Here is a 17,386-nt window from a genome sequence, read left to right as displayed (position 1 = left end):
GGATATGTGACAGTGTGAGGTATTCTTTTGGGTAAACTTCACAAGAGCCCCCAAAAACTTTGCGGCCTTCACATGAAACCTCTCTAATTTTCCCACAAATACCTTTTTTCTGAACATTGGGTGTCTCACGTAACTCCCCCTAAACTTACAAAATTTCCCTTCTCTTCTTAGCAATGACGGGTTCAGAAAAACTTTCTTGGGGAGAGAGGGGAGGACAAATATCTATTTACCTTAAAATCAAAATATAATATTATTTTGACAATAAATTAAATATAGTATTACAAAATATTATTCCTAACGAATTAGCTAAATTCTCAATTTAAATGGGCTAAAATTCAATTAGAGAGCAAATGTTTAAATTATAGGGGGCGAATTGTAAAATTATAAGGGTAGTTTTATCTTCCTCTTGTGAGAAGTCCGTTTACCTTCACTAAGAAGAGCATGATAAAGTTTCGGGCCTCTTTAGATTATCTTCTTCATGATTGAACTGGATTTTTTTTGCCCTTAGTGTTAATTTTAATTAATAAATTATATTTGGTTCTGGTTTGCTTATTCGCAAACATTCAAGCATCGCTAAAAGTCATCAAATAATAAAGGCTAAATTGCACTTAAATAACCTATTGTGTTAACAACATTGCACTCTACAGTCCTCTATTTTAGATCGTGAACTAAAATGTCTCGAAGTATTTAAGCGTTGCAAATAAATACCCTAAAGTTTAAAATTATTGCACGTTCGTGCCCTCGTGTTTAAATCAATATTGCATGTTGACGTCTTCTTGTCTACCTAATATTGCATACAAATACCCGAAAACGACCTGCTTAAATATCCCTAAGTTCATTAAAGTTTTTTTTACTACCCTCTGTTAAATGATATTTTTGGATAAAGAACATTTAACTACAGATCATTTATCTGCAAAGCTCAAATACTTTAGGGTACTTTTATGCTCGAGTTGAAAATAGGGGAACTTTTAGAGCATTTAAGTGCGCAATTCAATAATATTATAATAATAAGTGGATTTATATACGGTATCGTAACTATCGTTTATCAACTGGATCGAGTATACGTATCCTAGAAGCCCACGGGTTTAAATACGAAGAGATCCGCGTCCGATCCTTCACCAGTCAGTCACAAACCCAAACCCGCTGCTAAATCCCTTGAACCCTAACTAAACCCACTACGATGGCGGGTTTACTCGTCGTGGATAGGGAAGAGGGTGGCCGAGATGGGATTCAACGCGGCGGCGGCGTCATCAACTGGTTCCCCGGTCACATGGCCGCCGCCACTCGCGCCATCCGTGACCGCCTCAAGCTCGCCGACCTCGTCGTCGAAGTCCGCGACGGCCGAGTGAGTTTATTGTCGTTGCTAAAAGTGGGAGTTTTTTTTTGGGGGGGTGGGGTGGGTTCATTTTACTTAAATTCCATGAAAATTGTAGATGAATGAGTGAAATTGAAGTAAAGAACCCAGGCTTGCAAATTAGAGAAGGACAAAATAACTAACTCCCGGCAAACTCTTAACAAGTAAGAATAATTTTATGTTAGGTTCAACAATAAATAGGTTACTGGTACTAATACCTACCTTTCTTTTTTACTTGGGTCTAATGAAAAGGATTAAACGAGATTTTTCAACTAATAAAGTTTAAATCTTTAAAACAGGCAAATCCCCTTTAAAGTATTGGTGAACTCTCAACTTCCCCTCAAAGTATCAGTTTACCTATTTTCTCCCTTAGCCTATCAAATTTAACAGATCAATAAGTTGACAACCTGCAACTTGAAGAAAGATTTTTCCAGTTCCAAAAACGTATAAAGGATTAAAATAAAAAAATTAGGCCAAATGTAGTCGGAACATTTTTTGATACGTCTGTCAGCTCACAAAATGACCACATTGGGCCCATATTACAATTTAAAGGGAAAACATTCAAATTGATAATTTAGGAGGCGAGTTAGAGTACTTAAGTTTTCTATCTAAGTTGCTCCAGTTACTGTAGCTGAAATTTTAACTAAAAAGGTTTTTTTGGGTTAAAGAGGATTTGGTGAAATTTTACGATATCTCCATTTATTAACTGAACATATATCCTTGGTAAGCTTACTATGTGGATGCTTTGTTTATTTTCAAATGCGTGTTTCTTTTATGTTGTTAGGGATTGTTTTTAAAATTTTGAAACTAATTCGGACAGATACCGATATCTTCTGCAAATGAGGATCTTCAACAAGTGCTTTCACACAAGAGGCGCATAATTGCTCTAAACAAGAAGGATCTTGCCAATCCCAACATAATGCTTGTAAGTTCTTTCCCTTTATTTACCCCCCTTCCTTTCTCATCCTTAGGCTTTAGGGGGTTTCTCCTAAGTTTGCTTGATAAAGAATTTGACACTGACTCATCACTAAACTATAGGATTTCGAATCATTTTATGGGAGACGTCTTGGTTTAATCTTAATAACTAACGTTATGGTATATTATTACTCTGCCACTTGGTTACTGCTTGACTTTATTTTCTCACCAGGGTTTGCTATTTTCAGTTCAATCCTTGTTTCGTTCAGTTTTACCAATATTCTACATCACAGCATCTTGTCTATTAGACATTTTATTCCTAAAATCTTGCAGCGCTGGATACAACATTTTGAGTCGTGTAACCAGGATTGCCTTTCAATTAATGCGCACAGCAAAAGTTCTGTCAACCAGGTACTGCTTGTAGTTATTTCAAATCTTACTGATGAGTTGATAGTATCAATTAATAATTATGTAATACTATTAGTTATTTTGGCTTATGCTTTGTTTTGTCAATCCAAAATGCTAACACATATGTTTATCTGTCACAGATATCACATCTTTTTTCTTCTCATAAGCATCTACTGCAATATTAGTTCTATTTTCCTCTTTTTTGATATCTTTTGCATATTCAGTACTTCTTTTTGTGAAAACAGTTATTATTCTTGCTACTTTTCTTGACTCTTGCCTAGTCTAGTGAATTTCAGCATGTAGCTACGACATTGCGTAAACGTATGACTGTACACACGAAGGAATTTACTGCAATTCGTTTTTCTGCTTCTATCATCAGGCTTTATTTCCATAATTTTCTATTCCATGAATTTGTCTAAACTTTTTATAAATTGACGCGAGTTGTCAGTTATCAGGATAAAACCTTAATCACGCATACTGTGGAGTTCCCTGCTTCAACTAGTGCTCCACATTGACTTTTGATTGGACAAAAGAAAAGGGTTTTGAATGATGGTGATGATCATACTGCAATATGGTGGGATAAAACGATGTTTGTCATTGTGTTGTATTATAATTACTTCATTCTCTATCACATTCATAGATATGAATAAAAATGATCTTATATTTTTCCAGTGTAAATTTAGGACATGATGTTTGCCACTTTGGGTATATTTGGTTCGGGTTAGCTGGAGTAACATGTTGTTCAAATTACATCCAAAACTCGAAGTTAGTGTTTTGTTGCGTTTTTTTTCTGTAGTTGGAGCTGCACTAAACTTGAATGCTGCATCAAGTAAACATTGGAATGTGTGCTTGATTGTAGTCACATCAGAAGATGGTAGCAGTGGCTTCTTTATCATATTTTTGCTACAGAACTTCTAAAAAATAGGATGAAGAATTGTTATTAGTTAAAATCGATTATAATTTAGTTATTTCCTTGGAGAGTGTAAAAGTCCCTAGCCATTACACCAAAACTCCGAAGCTGTGGTAATGATTGTGGGTTATATTTTTATATTCTAACATGCTCCCCAGGTTGAGGGTCCTCTTTATGGCCGAAACTTGGATTCACGCAGTGGTGTTAATATTTAGAAAATTCTTTTAATTTCGTGACCGCTGAGATTTGAACTTGAGGTACTTTGATACCATGTCAAAGGTCCTAACCATTACACTGTGTAGGTTTTGAGAAGGGAGAAACTCAGAATGTTTTTATTATCCCTCAAGAAAACGTACATAGCTGAATAAATAGCCTAAGAGGGTTGAGATTATTTTACAGAATCTCAACCACTTATTAATTCAAAAGAAAAGATAAAGCCTATCACTAACAAACTAAATCAAATATAAAATCTCAACCACTTATTAATTCAAAAGAAAAGATAAAGCCTATCACTAACAAACTAAATCAAATATAATCAATACTTATCTGCTATTAATTCAAAAGAAAAGATAAAGCCTATCACTAACAAACTAAATCAAATATAATCAATACTTATCTGCTATCATACCAGATATTTTAAAAAATAACAAACCTAATACTAATCTCCTAGATTCTTGACACTTCCCCTCAAGTTGGAGCATAGATATTTATCATGCCTAACTTGCCTATCATGAGTTCAAAATTTGGTCTTAAAAGCCCTTTAGTAAGTACATCTGCAACTTGTTGAGTTGTTTGGACAAAAGGAAGACATATGATCTTTGTATCAAGTTTTTCCTTTATGAAATGTCTATCAATCTCCACATGTTTCGTTCTGTCATGTTGTACCGGATTGTGTGCAATGCTAATGGCAGCTTTGTTGTCACAATACAACTTCATGGGTAAGTTAACTGGTCTCCTTAATTCTTCTAGGACACGCTTGAGCCACAACATTTCACATACTCCATGTGACATAGCTCGAAATTCAGCTTCTGCTTCTAGCAACAACATTCTGCTTCTTACTGCTCCAAGTGACGAGGTTGCCCTAGACAAACGTGCAATGTCCAGAGGTAGAGCGTCGATCAACTATCGATCCGACCCAATCTGCATCGGTGTAGACTTCAACTCCTCGCTGTTCATTCTTTTTGAAAAACAATCCTTTACCAGGAGTACTCTTCAGATATCTGAGGATCCGATAAACTGTATCTAGATGTTCCTCGTATGGAGAATGCATGAATTGGCTCACTGCACTTACTGCGAAGGCTATGTCCGGTCTTATGTCCGGTCTTGTGTGCGACAAGTAGATTAGCTTACCAACCAATCTTTGGTAACTTGCGGTATCAATTCGAATCCTTTTTTCACTATCCCCAAGTTTTACATTTGCCTCTACAGGTGTCTCAGATGGTCGGCATCCACTCATACCCGTTTCTTGTAAGAGATCAAGTATGTATTTTCATTGGGAGACTACAATTCCTTGCTTTGATTGAGCTACCTCTATGCCAAGAAAATACTTCAACGACCCTAAATTTTTTATTTCAAATTCAGATGCCAAGTTCTTCTTGAGTCTGTCCATCTCCATTATGTCATCCCTAGTGAGTATTATATCATCCACACACAATTAAGACATCAACCCTTCTTCTTGTGAACTTGATAAATAGAGTATGATCAGTTTGACTTTGCATATACCCTTGCTTCTTAATAAATTGTGTGAATTTTTCAAACCATGACTTGGGTGACTGCTTGAGACCATACAAGGATTTTTTTAACTTGCAAACTTTAGAGCCAAATTTCCTATCAAACCCAGGTAGAGGTTCTCTGTAGACTTCTTCTAAATCACCATTTAAGAAGGCGTTCTATACATCAAGTTGTTGAAGGGGCCAGTCAAGATTTACTGCAATTGAAAGAAGCACTCTCACTGTGTTAAGCTTGGCAACCGGCGCAAATATCTCAGAGTAGTCAATCCCATAGGTCTGAGTAAACCCCTTTGCTACAAGTCTCGCTTTGTACTTGTCTAACGATCCATCTGCATTGTACTTGACTGTAAATACCCATTTACAGTCCATAGTCTTTTTCCCTTCAGGCAGGTCCACTACTTCCCACGTTCCGTTTCTAACCAGTAACCAGAGCCTTCATTTCTTCAAGAATAGCTTCCTTCCACTCCGGAACAATTAAAGCATCCTGCACATTCCTTGGAATTTCTATACTGGAAAGTTGTGAGGTAAACGTAAGAAAAGAAGGGGATAGTTTGTCATAGGAAACAAATTTAGACAAGGGGTGTTTGGTACATGAACGAACACCTTTTCTATGAGCAATGTGAATATCTAAATGATCACTATCACAAGAGTTAGGTATAGCTGACGACTTTGAAGAGGAAACCTCCTTCGGTTTGGAGTCATGACTTTGCTGGTGGTGGACCCTTTTTTCCTTGAAAAATTTTCCACCTTGAGTAGACACGAAGTCCTATCTCTGTACCACTTGGTTTCACACACAATTCTGGATCCTGCAAAACTTGTGATGGCATTGGAAGGTTTGTCCTAGAGTTTTCATGCTCTAACACCCTTGTATCTAGGTCAGGTACTACATTGTTTTCACTCTGAGTAAGAGGACCAGGGATTAAAACAACATCAGTATTAACTGAATTAAGTCCTGGTCCTTCAGTGCTAAGTGTATTCCTAGTGATCTAGCCGAATCTGCCAGTTCAAAATCAGCTGGTTGTGACCCTTCTGTAACAGAATCAGCATCTTTTCCTGCAATGGTTGAGCCTACACGGTCTTATGTATGTTCGGTTTTTTTAGTGTTTGGGATGTTCAATGTGGAGATAAAATCTAATGTTGTGTGCTCACTACCAAAGATTTCTGAAAACAACTCATCTTCACTTTCATTCTTAGAATCTAATGTTGTGTGCTTACTACCAATGATTTATGAAAACAACTCATCTTCACTTTCATTCAACCCCTGAAGATGAGCATCCACAAAATATTTTTGTGTTTCAAAAAAGGTAACATCCATAGATGCAAAAAATTTCGATTAATGAGATCAAAGCATTTGTAACCTTTTTGAGTTGGTGAGTAACCAACAAAAACACACTTTTTCGTCATTGGATCAAGTTTTCCACGATTATGACTATGATTATGAACAAAGGCTTTGCATCCAAAATTTTTCAAAGGAATGCTATATATAAGTCTAGATGTAGTGAAACAATTTGTAAAAATATGCATTGGTGTTTGAAATTGCAAAACTCTTGATGGCATTCGATTGATTAAAAAAGTGGTTGTAAGAACAGCCTCTCCCCACAAATATTTTGGAACCTTTGTTGTAAAAAGTAGAGCTCTTACAATTTCAAGCAGATGCTTATTTTCTCTCTGCAATTCCATTTTGCTGAGGGGTATCAACACAAGTGCTTTGATGAACAATCCCATTTTCTACAAAATATTCTCCCAATTTTTTTTGAAATATTCTGTACCATTATCACTTCGAAACACTTTTATCTTAGCCTGAAATTGGGTTTTTATCATGTTATGAAAATCTTTGAAAGTTTGTTCTGCATCAGATTTATCTTTCAATAAGTACACCCAAGTTACCCTCGTGTGATCATCAATAAAAGTTATAAACCATCTCTTACTAGATAATGTGGCAATCCTAGATGCCCCCAAATGTCACTGTGAATGACAGAAAATGGTTCTGATGGTCTATATGGACGTGCAGGAAAAAAGTGCGTTGATGTTTGGCTAGTTCACAAATACCACAGTGAAAAAAAGATGGATTTTTATTGATAAACAAATTTGGAAACAAATACTTTAGATAATGAAAACTAGGATGTCCTAACCTTAGATGCCATAACATAATTTTATTTTCACTAGTAACAGAACTAGAATTGAAACAAGTGGCTAGGGCTTGTCCTGTCAAGGTCGATCCATCTTCAAGGAAATAAAGTCCACCCTTTTGTTTAGCATTGCCAATCGTCTTCCCCGAGTCGGTTCCTGAAATTCACAATGAGTAGGGAAAAAGTGAGCTTGACATTTCAAATCATGTGTTAGTTTACTGATAGACACAAGATTACAAGAAAGATTTGGGACATGAAGGACATCATGGAGGGTGATATGCGGTGAAATAACAATTGAACATTTTCTATGTATAGCTGAAAGAGACCCATCTGCTATTTTTATTTTTTGACTCCCTACAGATGGATTATAAGAGAAACAAATTTGAAAATCGATCATGTGGTCAGTTGCCCCGGAATCTATAATCCAGTGTGATTAGTATCCGGTTGGGCACTTATCAAGGCAGTAGAAAAAAAGAGTACCTTTCTGGGCTAGGGAACAGGAAGGAGAAGAAGATTTTACAGGTAGATTGGTGGATTGAAGCAGTTTGCATACATTCTCCAATTGTTCCTTTGTGAACGGGAGTTGTTCTGTAGAAGAGTGACGATTCTGATCATCTGAGGCTTGGAATGCCCGATTAACTCCTTTCCTCTTCCAATTTGGAGGTTTTCCATTCAGCTTCCAGCAGGTATCACGGGTGTGCCAAGACCTTTTACAATGATCACACCAAGGCTTATCAACACGTCTGGAACTCCTCTTTTCACCTCTAGGTTCCGGACCTCTAGAGAACAAGGCCGAAGACTCCGTTTCTGAAGTAGCTTCTGCCCCGGTCATCATCACATGTCGTCGAGCTTCTTCTCTTCGAACCTCAGAAAAGACTTTCCTGATATTCGGGAGAGGTTTCCTGCTTAAAATCCTACCACTGACTTCGTCTAATTCCCGGTTTAGGCTTGTCAGAAACATGTAAACTCATTCATCCTCTTCTCTCTTTAAGTGTTGAACGCTATCCTTGGAGCTTTCCCATTCCTCCTCATAACACTGATCTAGCTCCTGTCATAATGTAACCTTTTCGTTGTAGTATACAGTAACCTCACGATCTCCCTGTTTCACTTTCCATAGTCGCGTTTTGAGGGCAAAAATTTGTGAGGGATTTTCCAAATCAGAGTACGTATCTCGGACAACCTCTCATACTTCTTTTACGGTAGGAATAAAAAGAAATGGTTTTTCGATCGCCGGTTCCATTGAGTTAATAAGCCAGACAGTAACCATGGAATTTTCCGATCTCCAAATCTTGAGATTCGGATCATCATCTGTTGGTTTCTTCACCTCACCAATCAGGTGTCCAAGTTTCCCTTTTCCATCAATTACAAGCTTGACGATTTGGGCCCATTCTAGGTAGTTTTTACTGTTCAACTTGTGGGTGGTCAATTGCCACGTATTGCCTGATGATGTAGCCGAAGGATCCACTCCTGAGATTATAGGCATGGTCGTCGTACTGACAACCTGCTCTCCCGAGGAAACTGAGCTGCTGTTGGCTCCGGTGAAAGCAGTTCCAAATTGGCCAAATTGGTACTGCACCATAGCTTCGGTCAGACCAGAGTCTATGATACCATGTAGGCTTTGAGAAGGGAGAAACTCAGAATGTTTTTATTATCCCTCAAGCAAACGTACATAGCTGAATAAATAGCCTAAGAGGGTTGAGATTATTTTACAGAATCTCAACCACTTATTAATTTAAAAGAAAAGATAAAGCCTTTCACTAACAAACTAAATCAAATATAATCAATAACTAAATCAAATATAATCAATACTTATCTGCTATCATACCAAATATTTTAAAAAATAACAAACCTAATACTAATCTCCTAGATTCTCGACACACTGAAACTTCGAAGTTGTGAGGATTGATGGTTATATTTTTGTATTCTAACAAAGAGTAAAGCTGTCCAAACAGTGGATTGCATCTTCGGTATTTGTACTTACAGAGACATGTAGTTGTACATGCATTGTTTAACCAACAAGCATTGTTCTAAATATCATATGTTGGGGATATGTTGAACGAAAAACTTCCACAGTAAATGGCAGAATTGGGGATGTGTTGGAGATACTTAATAAATATTGGGGTCTCATATCGGATAATGTATATATACTAAGGTTTTAAATGTTAGATGTTGGGTTTATGTCGGACGGCTAAAATTCATGTCAGCGAAAATCGGGAATATCGAGAGACAAAAAATATCGGATTGTCATATTGGATGGTGTGCATATGTGTAATATAAATATCATAAATGGAATCTAAACATACTTAATAAATTCTATTGTCTAAGCATATAAAAAAAAAAAATAACTTATGATGCTTAAGGTTGATGTTGAAAGAAGTAAGAAAAGAGGAGCCCGATGTTGATAGTTAGGGAGAGAGAAGATCACCCAATATAGATGTGGAAGGAACAACTCGGAGAAGAGACTGATGAGATGTCGAACGAGAGAGAGAAGAGAAGCGACATAAATAATTTTGATCTTTTTTTTTCATTTCCCCAAATTGATCGGGTTTTATCATTGGAAGTAACATTAAGACAATCAGGAATTTAAACACAAACCCGATTAGATAAGCATAACAAAAAAATCAGCGAATTTCTTAGACTGAAAAATCGCCCGACATAGCCGACATGTCCCCCGATATATCCGTCCGACATATCCGACATGTCCCCTGATATATCCGACATGAATCCTAAAAACGCAATACACATTGAAAAGCTCCATGTCGTGTCGGTTGGCCCCTAAATCTGACATGTCGTCCAACATGTCCAACATGACGGCCGACATTTAAAACACTGCTTAATGGAGATTAATACTTGGTGATTTTTGGGTCGTAACAATAGATGTTCATACTTGGTGCACTAACGGGTCAAGCTGTGGGGTAGGTGATATCTTTTGGAAAACTTTTGCAAAAGAATTAGGCTAAATTGAGCTCTAATTCTTCTTCTCAATTATTTACATAAGCATATATTGTTCGGGATTAGATCTTAGTTGAATCATAAGTTCAAATCAGCATTATAGCATTTCAATCTATTTTTAGGACGAAATCTCACATGAAATATGGGAAAATTCATGATATATTGCTCAAGCCAAAAAGCGACAAAGGATATTTAGACCGTATCATTTTACGGTGAGCCTTCTAAAAGGATATATTGACCAATATATCTGATATATCTGGGATATTTAAAAGAATGCCCAGCGTGTAGCCAAACGCACCCTTAAGAGTGGTAGCAGCCGAAGTAAATTTGTTTCATATGACAAATCTAGATGGAGTTACGGCGGAATGTGACTTCTCTGTTTGGTATTCGCTTGCTCTTTGCCAGTAGTTAGATAATCAATGATGTTTGCTTATATTGCTTAAGTTTTCGATATCTCCCCTCTCACATCTTAATTTGAGAAGAGCCCCTTCCTCGCAAAACAACACCCAAGAACATAAAAAAAGTGAAAACAAGATCCTGCTATCTGCAAAGTCTCATCTTATTTAAGTTGTTTTACAAGTAACTTTTGCTAGTTTGAGCATTTGTTCCGAAGAATATTTCTTTGAACTTCCATGTCAAGATCATATTCCTTTTTTCACTTTTCATGCTTTTAAAGATATCATTCTTTAAACGGTTATTGCTTAATGGTTATAATCAGCCATGAAGAGGAGGAACCGACACCTTCTTCAACACTGGCCCTCTCCTCTCTTGCCCTCTCTCTTGTCTCCTTTGGCCACTCTTCTCCAAGTAGTGCTTCTTGTCTAGTACATCTCATGTACATCAGCTTCTTCCTCTCTCAGTTTATCTTCTCTTGTCTTAGCAACTACCTATCTAGTTAAGGATGATTTAGGGAGAATTTTGAAAGAAGTCATCTTGTATTCGTCTAGAAGATTACCATGATAATCATCTAATTCAATCTAACCTCTATCAGTATGGATATAAATCATATGAACCCAACTTCAGCGACATAATTAAATACTAGGATAAAGTTTATCATTTATGCAAAGACGTATAATTTTGTTAATAAAATAGATAACAAGCTTGTCAGATTTAGATCATGGAACCATTTGCTAGGAACCAGCATCCACATCAACAGAGACTTTGTTCCTAAATAGTTTTGGTTGGCTCAAATTGATTAATTCAATTCTGGAAGGAGCAACATTACCAGATTGACAGAGTCTGTCAGCCACTTAGACATTCTTTTTACATTTTGATTTCACCAAACTCCTTGTCATAAATTAACTTTTATAAATTAGGTATATTAGTGCCGTTGAAATGTTTGTATGCATAAATTAATATCTAAGGATGTGAATTATGATAATTTGTTTAGGAAATGATGGAGAGAGGAATTCATGAGTATGCGGAAAAAGGATGAAATGTAGAAGCTCCACACGTTTCTTTTTTAAATTTAACAATTTATAAAAGTATACAGTTTTACACCCAAGAACTCATCGCATAGAAAAAAATGGGAAGAAGATTGCACCATTTTTCAAAGGCCTCATAATTTTTTTGTAAAGATAATCCTTTTTCTTAACTGAAGAAAGGTCTAGGACTTCATAGACTTACATGATCACTAAAGTCCTAGTTAATAGGGAAGGATCCTAATTTTATTAAAACGAAAGATTTATGTAAGAATTAGGCTGTAAAAAAATAATCCAAATCAAATAAAGTTCTACATAAACTAAATCCTTACTTAATGAGTTGTCTTTTGTAGGCAAGGGGACAAACACTATCTTGTACTATAATCAAAATCCTAATATCCTAAAAGATGTTTCGACTATCATGCTTCTTTGCTACATGAACTGTTTTTTTCTTTGTTCACTTTGTTTGTTCGTGATGATTCTAGATAATCCATTTTTCTATGTCGTTCTACATCCTGACTATATCAGTGTGATCTGTGTTTATATTGGATAGCTCCTCTCACTCGTGGAATTGAAACTGAAGGAAGCGATCACTAGGGAGCCTACGCTTCTTGTTATAGTTGTTGGGGTTCCTAATGTTGGCAAGTCAGCTCTTATTAATTCCATCCATCAGATTGCGACTTCTCGCTTTCCTGGTAAAATACACTTATAAGATATGCAATCCACTAATTTTTAGAAAGCATTAAAGTGATTATGTTGTACTTAGTTTATGAGATGAGTTAGCAGCATTTTGCTGTTCTCTTAGTGCAGAAGATAAAACGAGCTACTGTTGGACCATTGCCGGGTGTCACACAAGATATTGCTGGATTTAAGGTCATTTACAATCTTATTCCCTTATGTTTATATTTTAACCCAACTGAATAATTTTCCATATATTTTTTCCTTTCTATAATCATTTTTCCTATAAGCTGTATTATTGTGTTTAGTAGATTTTAATTGTGGAAATTTATGCATGAGATATTGATTGATTCTGTCTTTTGTGGCATCTCATGATTTGATTATTTGCCACTGGAGGAGTGTAGCTTGAAATGTTCTCAAGCATAAACAAATACTTTAAATCCTGAGAAAAACAAAGAGATTGGTAAAAAAACGTCTAATATAAACAAGATTGACCTTAGTTGGAAATTCTATTTGAGCTCTTTATCATTTGTCTGTCCTGTAAGCATCATTTCCTGACATGTATGCTTTGTATAGGTCAGCAATCTGATATGCAGGTTATTATTTCAGCTATTTTGTAGCTTTATCTGTTGCGGTTATGCTCTGCATATATGCAAGTACAGATTGTGTTTGCTTTTCATTCCTAGTACAACATATGCAGGTTTAATTCAGTAACTGAATTTAATTTTGATTCTACAATGCATGATTGTTGTATACTACATGGTCATATTGTAATAGTAAATTCTTTCTAGCTAGGACACGCTGCATGCTATTCGTGCAGATAAAGATCGTCCTCCATCTCCTCATGTGTGTTTCATCTTGAATAAAAGTATATTGGTTTTTGATAATAGGCTAGATATATTTTATCAAATGATGAATAATACTCTGCTGTTGTCCCTTGGTAAGTTTTGACAAGTGTGTTTTATCTTTGGCTTTTACCTTGTGCCCTAGAGTTGAGTGCTAATGACGCAATCCCTATAGCAATTATATCACATTCTTTCCATCTTCTATCTTCTTGCTTAATGCCAGCTGGTTCCATGAGCTTAATCTGCAAAGCTAGTAAGACGGCTTCCCAATCTTCTACGGATCTCGATTTATGTCAAGAAAAGCCCCACACTTATTAATATTTTCCTGTTCAAGTGTGGTGTTAGGTTAGTGATTGTAGTCTTGTAGATTTAGGGCAATCTTTCCATGGAGTCTTTTCCCGATTGGGAAACCAAATGCAAGGAGAAAAGGCAGCAATCTCAGTGGTGATATTTAGCGAAGGTCCTGATCTTTTATCTTACTTAAAGTAGATTAATGTGTAAAGCCTCTTATGCTGAGAAATATACTATTGATGTTTAAGAAACCAGTGTTATCACTTATCAGTATAAATCTCTGAATTTATAATATAAATTTAATTCATATCAAAGTAAGTGACTGAAAACCGAAAAGGGTTTAATATGTGGCTTAAGCAGTCCACACCAATTTTCAAATTTATTTTATCATTTAGGACAAAATTGAGAAATGTCCAGCATGTTACAAGCTTTGGGTTTCCAAAAAAGTTCAATGTCATATATGACTGAAATTCATCATCAAACCATCTGTACTACGTATATTTTGCTGAACACGGCCCACTTTTATGTTTAAAGAAACCTTCTGCACAGAAGTTTCATGATTTCTATAACTAATGAAGAATGACCGATAATGCAGTGGCACTTGACATTGTTTTGACAAAACAGAAGACAAGTTATTAAAGAAACAATGCGTTGCTTGCTGTCCATGTGTGCACATGCTACTAATATGGCAATATTTGGACGGTTTATATGCTAATTCTTTCAGTGGATGATTTTATGTGAACCACTGTATATAGCATTAGTATGATAGCAGATACGTGCAAGTAGATGAGATAGTTGCAAATAAGATATTTGCTATCATGTTAATGTTATAGACAGTGGTCCTTTCTTTTCTTTCTTGATTGACAATTAAAGAGAACTTACTAGTTTAAAATGTTTGTTGAGTGCTGTGATCAATGTTAACATGTTGACATTATCCTGTTTATCTAGTATAATATGTACATGTGTAACTACACTGGAAGGTTGTCCACAGATCGCAAACCAGCCAAGCATATATGTACTTGATACACCAGGTGTGCTGGTGCCAAGCATTCCTGACATGGAAACTGGTTTGAAGCTTGCTTTGACAGGTATGTTTGCAGCTCTGTTTGTAATTATCAGCAACAAAATTGTTTTTTAATGTATTACATTTCTTTGATCAGCATCACAACATTAAAAGAACCAAAAAAAAAAAAAAACTGCCTTGTTATTCCCTTACAATTAAACATAATTTTTTTTGATGTAACCACCTGATCTCTCGGGACTTTTTGGATCCACCCTCAGCCGACCACCTCTATCTTATCTTCAAGCTGCATCTGAATCATGCACAACTAAAATGTTATTTGAAATTAGATAATTATCGTGGTATCTAATTAACCATAGAAGAGTATTAGAAGTATGTAATTCATGTGCAACAACAAGCCTTCATACTTACGGTAGCTCATTTAACAGTTTGTATACTGTACATAGATGATTATGTGGGTGCTCTAATAAAGCTAAGAGCAATCTTAATTCTTAGGCATTGAAACTTAACAGAACCACTGAAGTCAGGTATACATGCCCTATTGGAGGTACTATGAGTAATGATGATATCATTAAATACCTACAATCTTGTAAGAGAAAATTAGTGTTACCACTAGTTTGCAGAATGCTAGCAATGACACGGAGTCAAGACTCATGAATAGTTGATACCATTCATTGGTAGTATACTGTGAAGATTATGTGGCTGCTAGATCCAAAAGTTGAGTTATGGAAAAGCTGGAAATACGGTTGGAGATACACAAGGCATAGAAAAGTTGGTTGAGCAATACCATGCAGTGTAGGTTGAAGTGGACAGGGAGATAACATGGGATGAGACTACGTCAAACATTTTCTGCATTGAAGTATTAAAGTTAAATTGTGAGAATCATGGTAATATATGTATTTATGATTTACAGATATGATTGCTAATTGGTAACCTTCCGAGTGCGAACCACGGAGAGAGTATCCAAACTCTGCATTTAGGTGGTAATATTTTATTTCGTATTTACTTTTCCAAATAATAGATGGAGACGGATGCTCTTTAAGTGTATAATCTAGTTGAGGTCTAATTTTTTTTTTATAGGAGCTAATGGTATGTACTTTTTAATACCTCTCATTTAGATCTGTTCATTTCTTGGAGTTCTGTTTATGATTGTAATGTCAATTTGTAGAGAAACGTGTCCCACCATGAGAGACAGAGAGAGATAACCTTTTCTTGCACTCTAATGTCAATTTGTAGAGAAACGTGTCCCACCACGAGAGAGAGGGGGAGAGAGAGAGAGAGAGAGAGAGAGAGAGAGAGAGAGAGAGAGAGAGAGAGAGAGAGAGAGAGAGAGAGAGAACCTTTTCTTGCACTCAGTTACTTGAGCTTTAAGGCCGAGCTTTCAACCACATACAAACACTATTGGATATATCATTAAATTAATAACATTTTATTCATGCAGGAGCGGTGAAAGATTCTATAGTAGGTGAAGAACGTCTGGCAGAGAGAGAGAGAGAGAGAGAGAGAGAGAGAGAGAGAGAGAGAGAGAGAGAGAGAGAGAGAGAGAACCTTTTCTTGCACTCAGTTACTTGAGCTTTAAGGCCGAGCTTTCAACCACATACAAACACTATTGGATATATCATTAAATTAATAACATTTTATTCATGCAGGAGCGGTGAAAGATTCTATAGTAGGTGAAGAACGTCTGGCAAAATATTTACTGGCTATATTGAATACTCGTAAAACACCGTTACACTGGGAGCGATTGAACAAAGTGCAAACTGAAGAATCTTCATCTGATTCCAAGATAAGCAGCGGAACTTCGCTTAAAGAATCAATACCCAGAAGAAGGAGACGAGTAAATAGTTCTGATGTTTTCTATATCGAGGTATTGTGTGATTATCACTTCCAGTAACATGTTGACGTGATTCGTGCATTTTACAGTGAATTCAGAATATACCATCCATATAGCCACATAGAACACCCATAGAACTTCTCTTGTGGTAGTGTGATGCTACTCTCTTGATATATTATTGACTGCAGTTTGCTTATTAATACGTCTTAACTGAAGATAGTCAAGGGAGAGAGAGAGAGAGAGAGAGAGAGAGAGAGAGAGAGAGAGAGAGAGAGAGAACCTTTTCTTGCACTCAGTTACTTGAGCTTTAAGGCCGAGCTTTCAACCACATACAAACACTATTGGATATATCATTAAATTAATAACATTTTATTCATGCAGGAGCGGTGAAAGATTCTATAGTAGGTGAAGAACGTCTGGCAAAATATTTACTGGCTATATTGAATACTCGTAAAACACCGTTACACTGGGAGCGATTGAACAAAGTGCAAACTGAAGAATCTTCATCTGATTCCAAGATAAGCAGCGGAACTTCGCTTAAAGAATCAATACCCAGAAGAAGGAGACGAGTAAATAGTTCTGATGTTTTCTATATCGAGGTATTGTGTGATTATCACTTCCAGTAACATGTTGACGTGATTCGTGCATTTTACAGTGAATTCAGAATATACCATCCATATAGCCACATAGAACACCCATAGAACTTCTCTTGTGGTAGTGTGATGCTACTCTCTTGATATATTATTGACTGCAGTTTGCTTATTAATACGTCTTAACTGAAGATAGTCAATTACTTGGGTGTGAACCATCTCATTGGATCCCCTATAGGAGTGTTGTAAACGTTTTTTGTTATGTGCAACACTTATAGCGCATTTAATTTGGTATCTTAGTACTAGAA

General features: G+C 36.2%; 1 protein-coding gene across 2 annotated transcripts in view; it reads left to right on the top strand.

Moving 5' to 3' along the window:
• The window catches only part of LOC109848501 (short integuments 2, mitochondrial), a 17,029-nt gene continuing 748 nt past the window's right edge, over positions 1,106-17,386 (top strand). Inside the window, exons 1-7 of one of the 2 annotated variants that reach the window (XM_020418016.1) lie at positions 1,106-1,345; positions 2,175-2,279; positions 2,603-2,680; positions 12,373-12,514; positions 12,625-12,692; positions 14,625-14,721; positions 16,304-16,521. In XM_020418016.1, coding sequence (XP_020273605.1) covers positions 1,181-1,345; positions 2,175-2,279; positions 2,603-2,680; positions 12,373-12,514; positions 12,625-12,692; positions 14,625-14,721; positions 16,304-16,521 — 873 coding nt within the window. In that variant the 5' untranslated portion in view covers positions 1,106-1,180. Of the gene's footprint in view, positions 1,350-2,174; positions 2,280-2,602; positions 2,681-12,372; positions 12,515-12,624; positions 12,693-14,624; positions 14,722-16,303; positions 16,522-17,386 lie in introns of both variants that reach the window. The other variant, XM_020418017.1, reaches the window with a different exon arrangement.

Source organism: Asparagus officinalis, chromosome 7, assembly GCF_001876935.1.
Source record: "Asparagus officinalis chromosome 7, Aspof.V1, whole genome shotgun sequence".
In the NCBI taxonomy this organism is placed as follows: domain Eukaryota; kingdom Viridiplantae; phylum Streptophyta; class Magnoliopsida; order Asparagales; family Asparagaceae; genus Asparagus; species Asparagus officinalis.
This window is presented reverse-complemented; position numbering and strand designations above follow the sequence as displayed.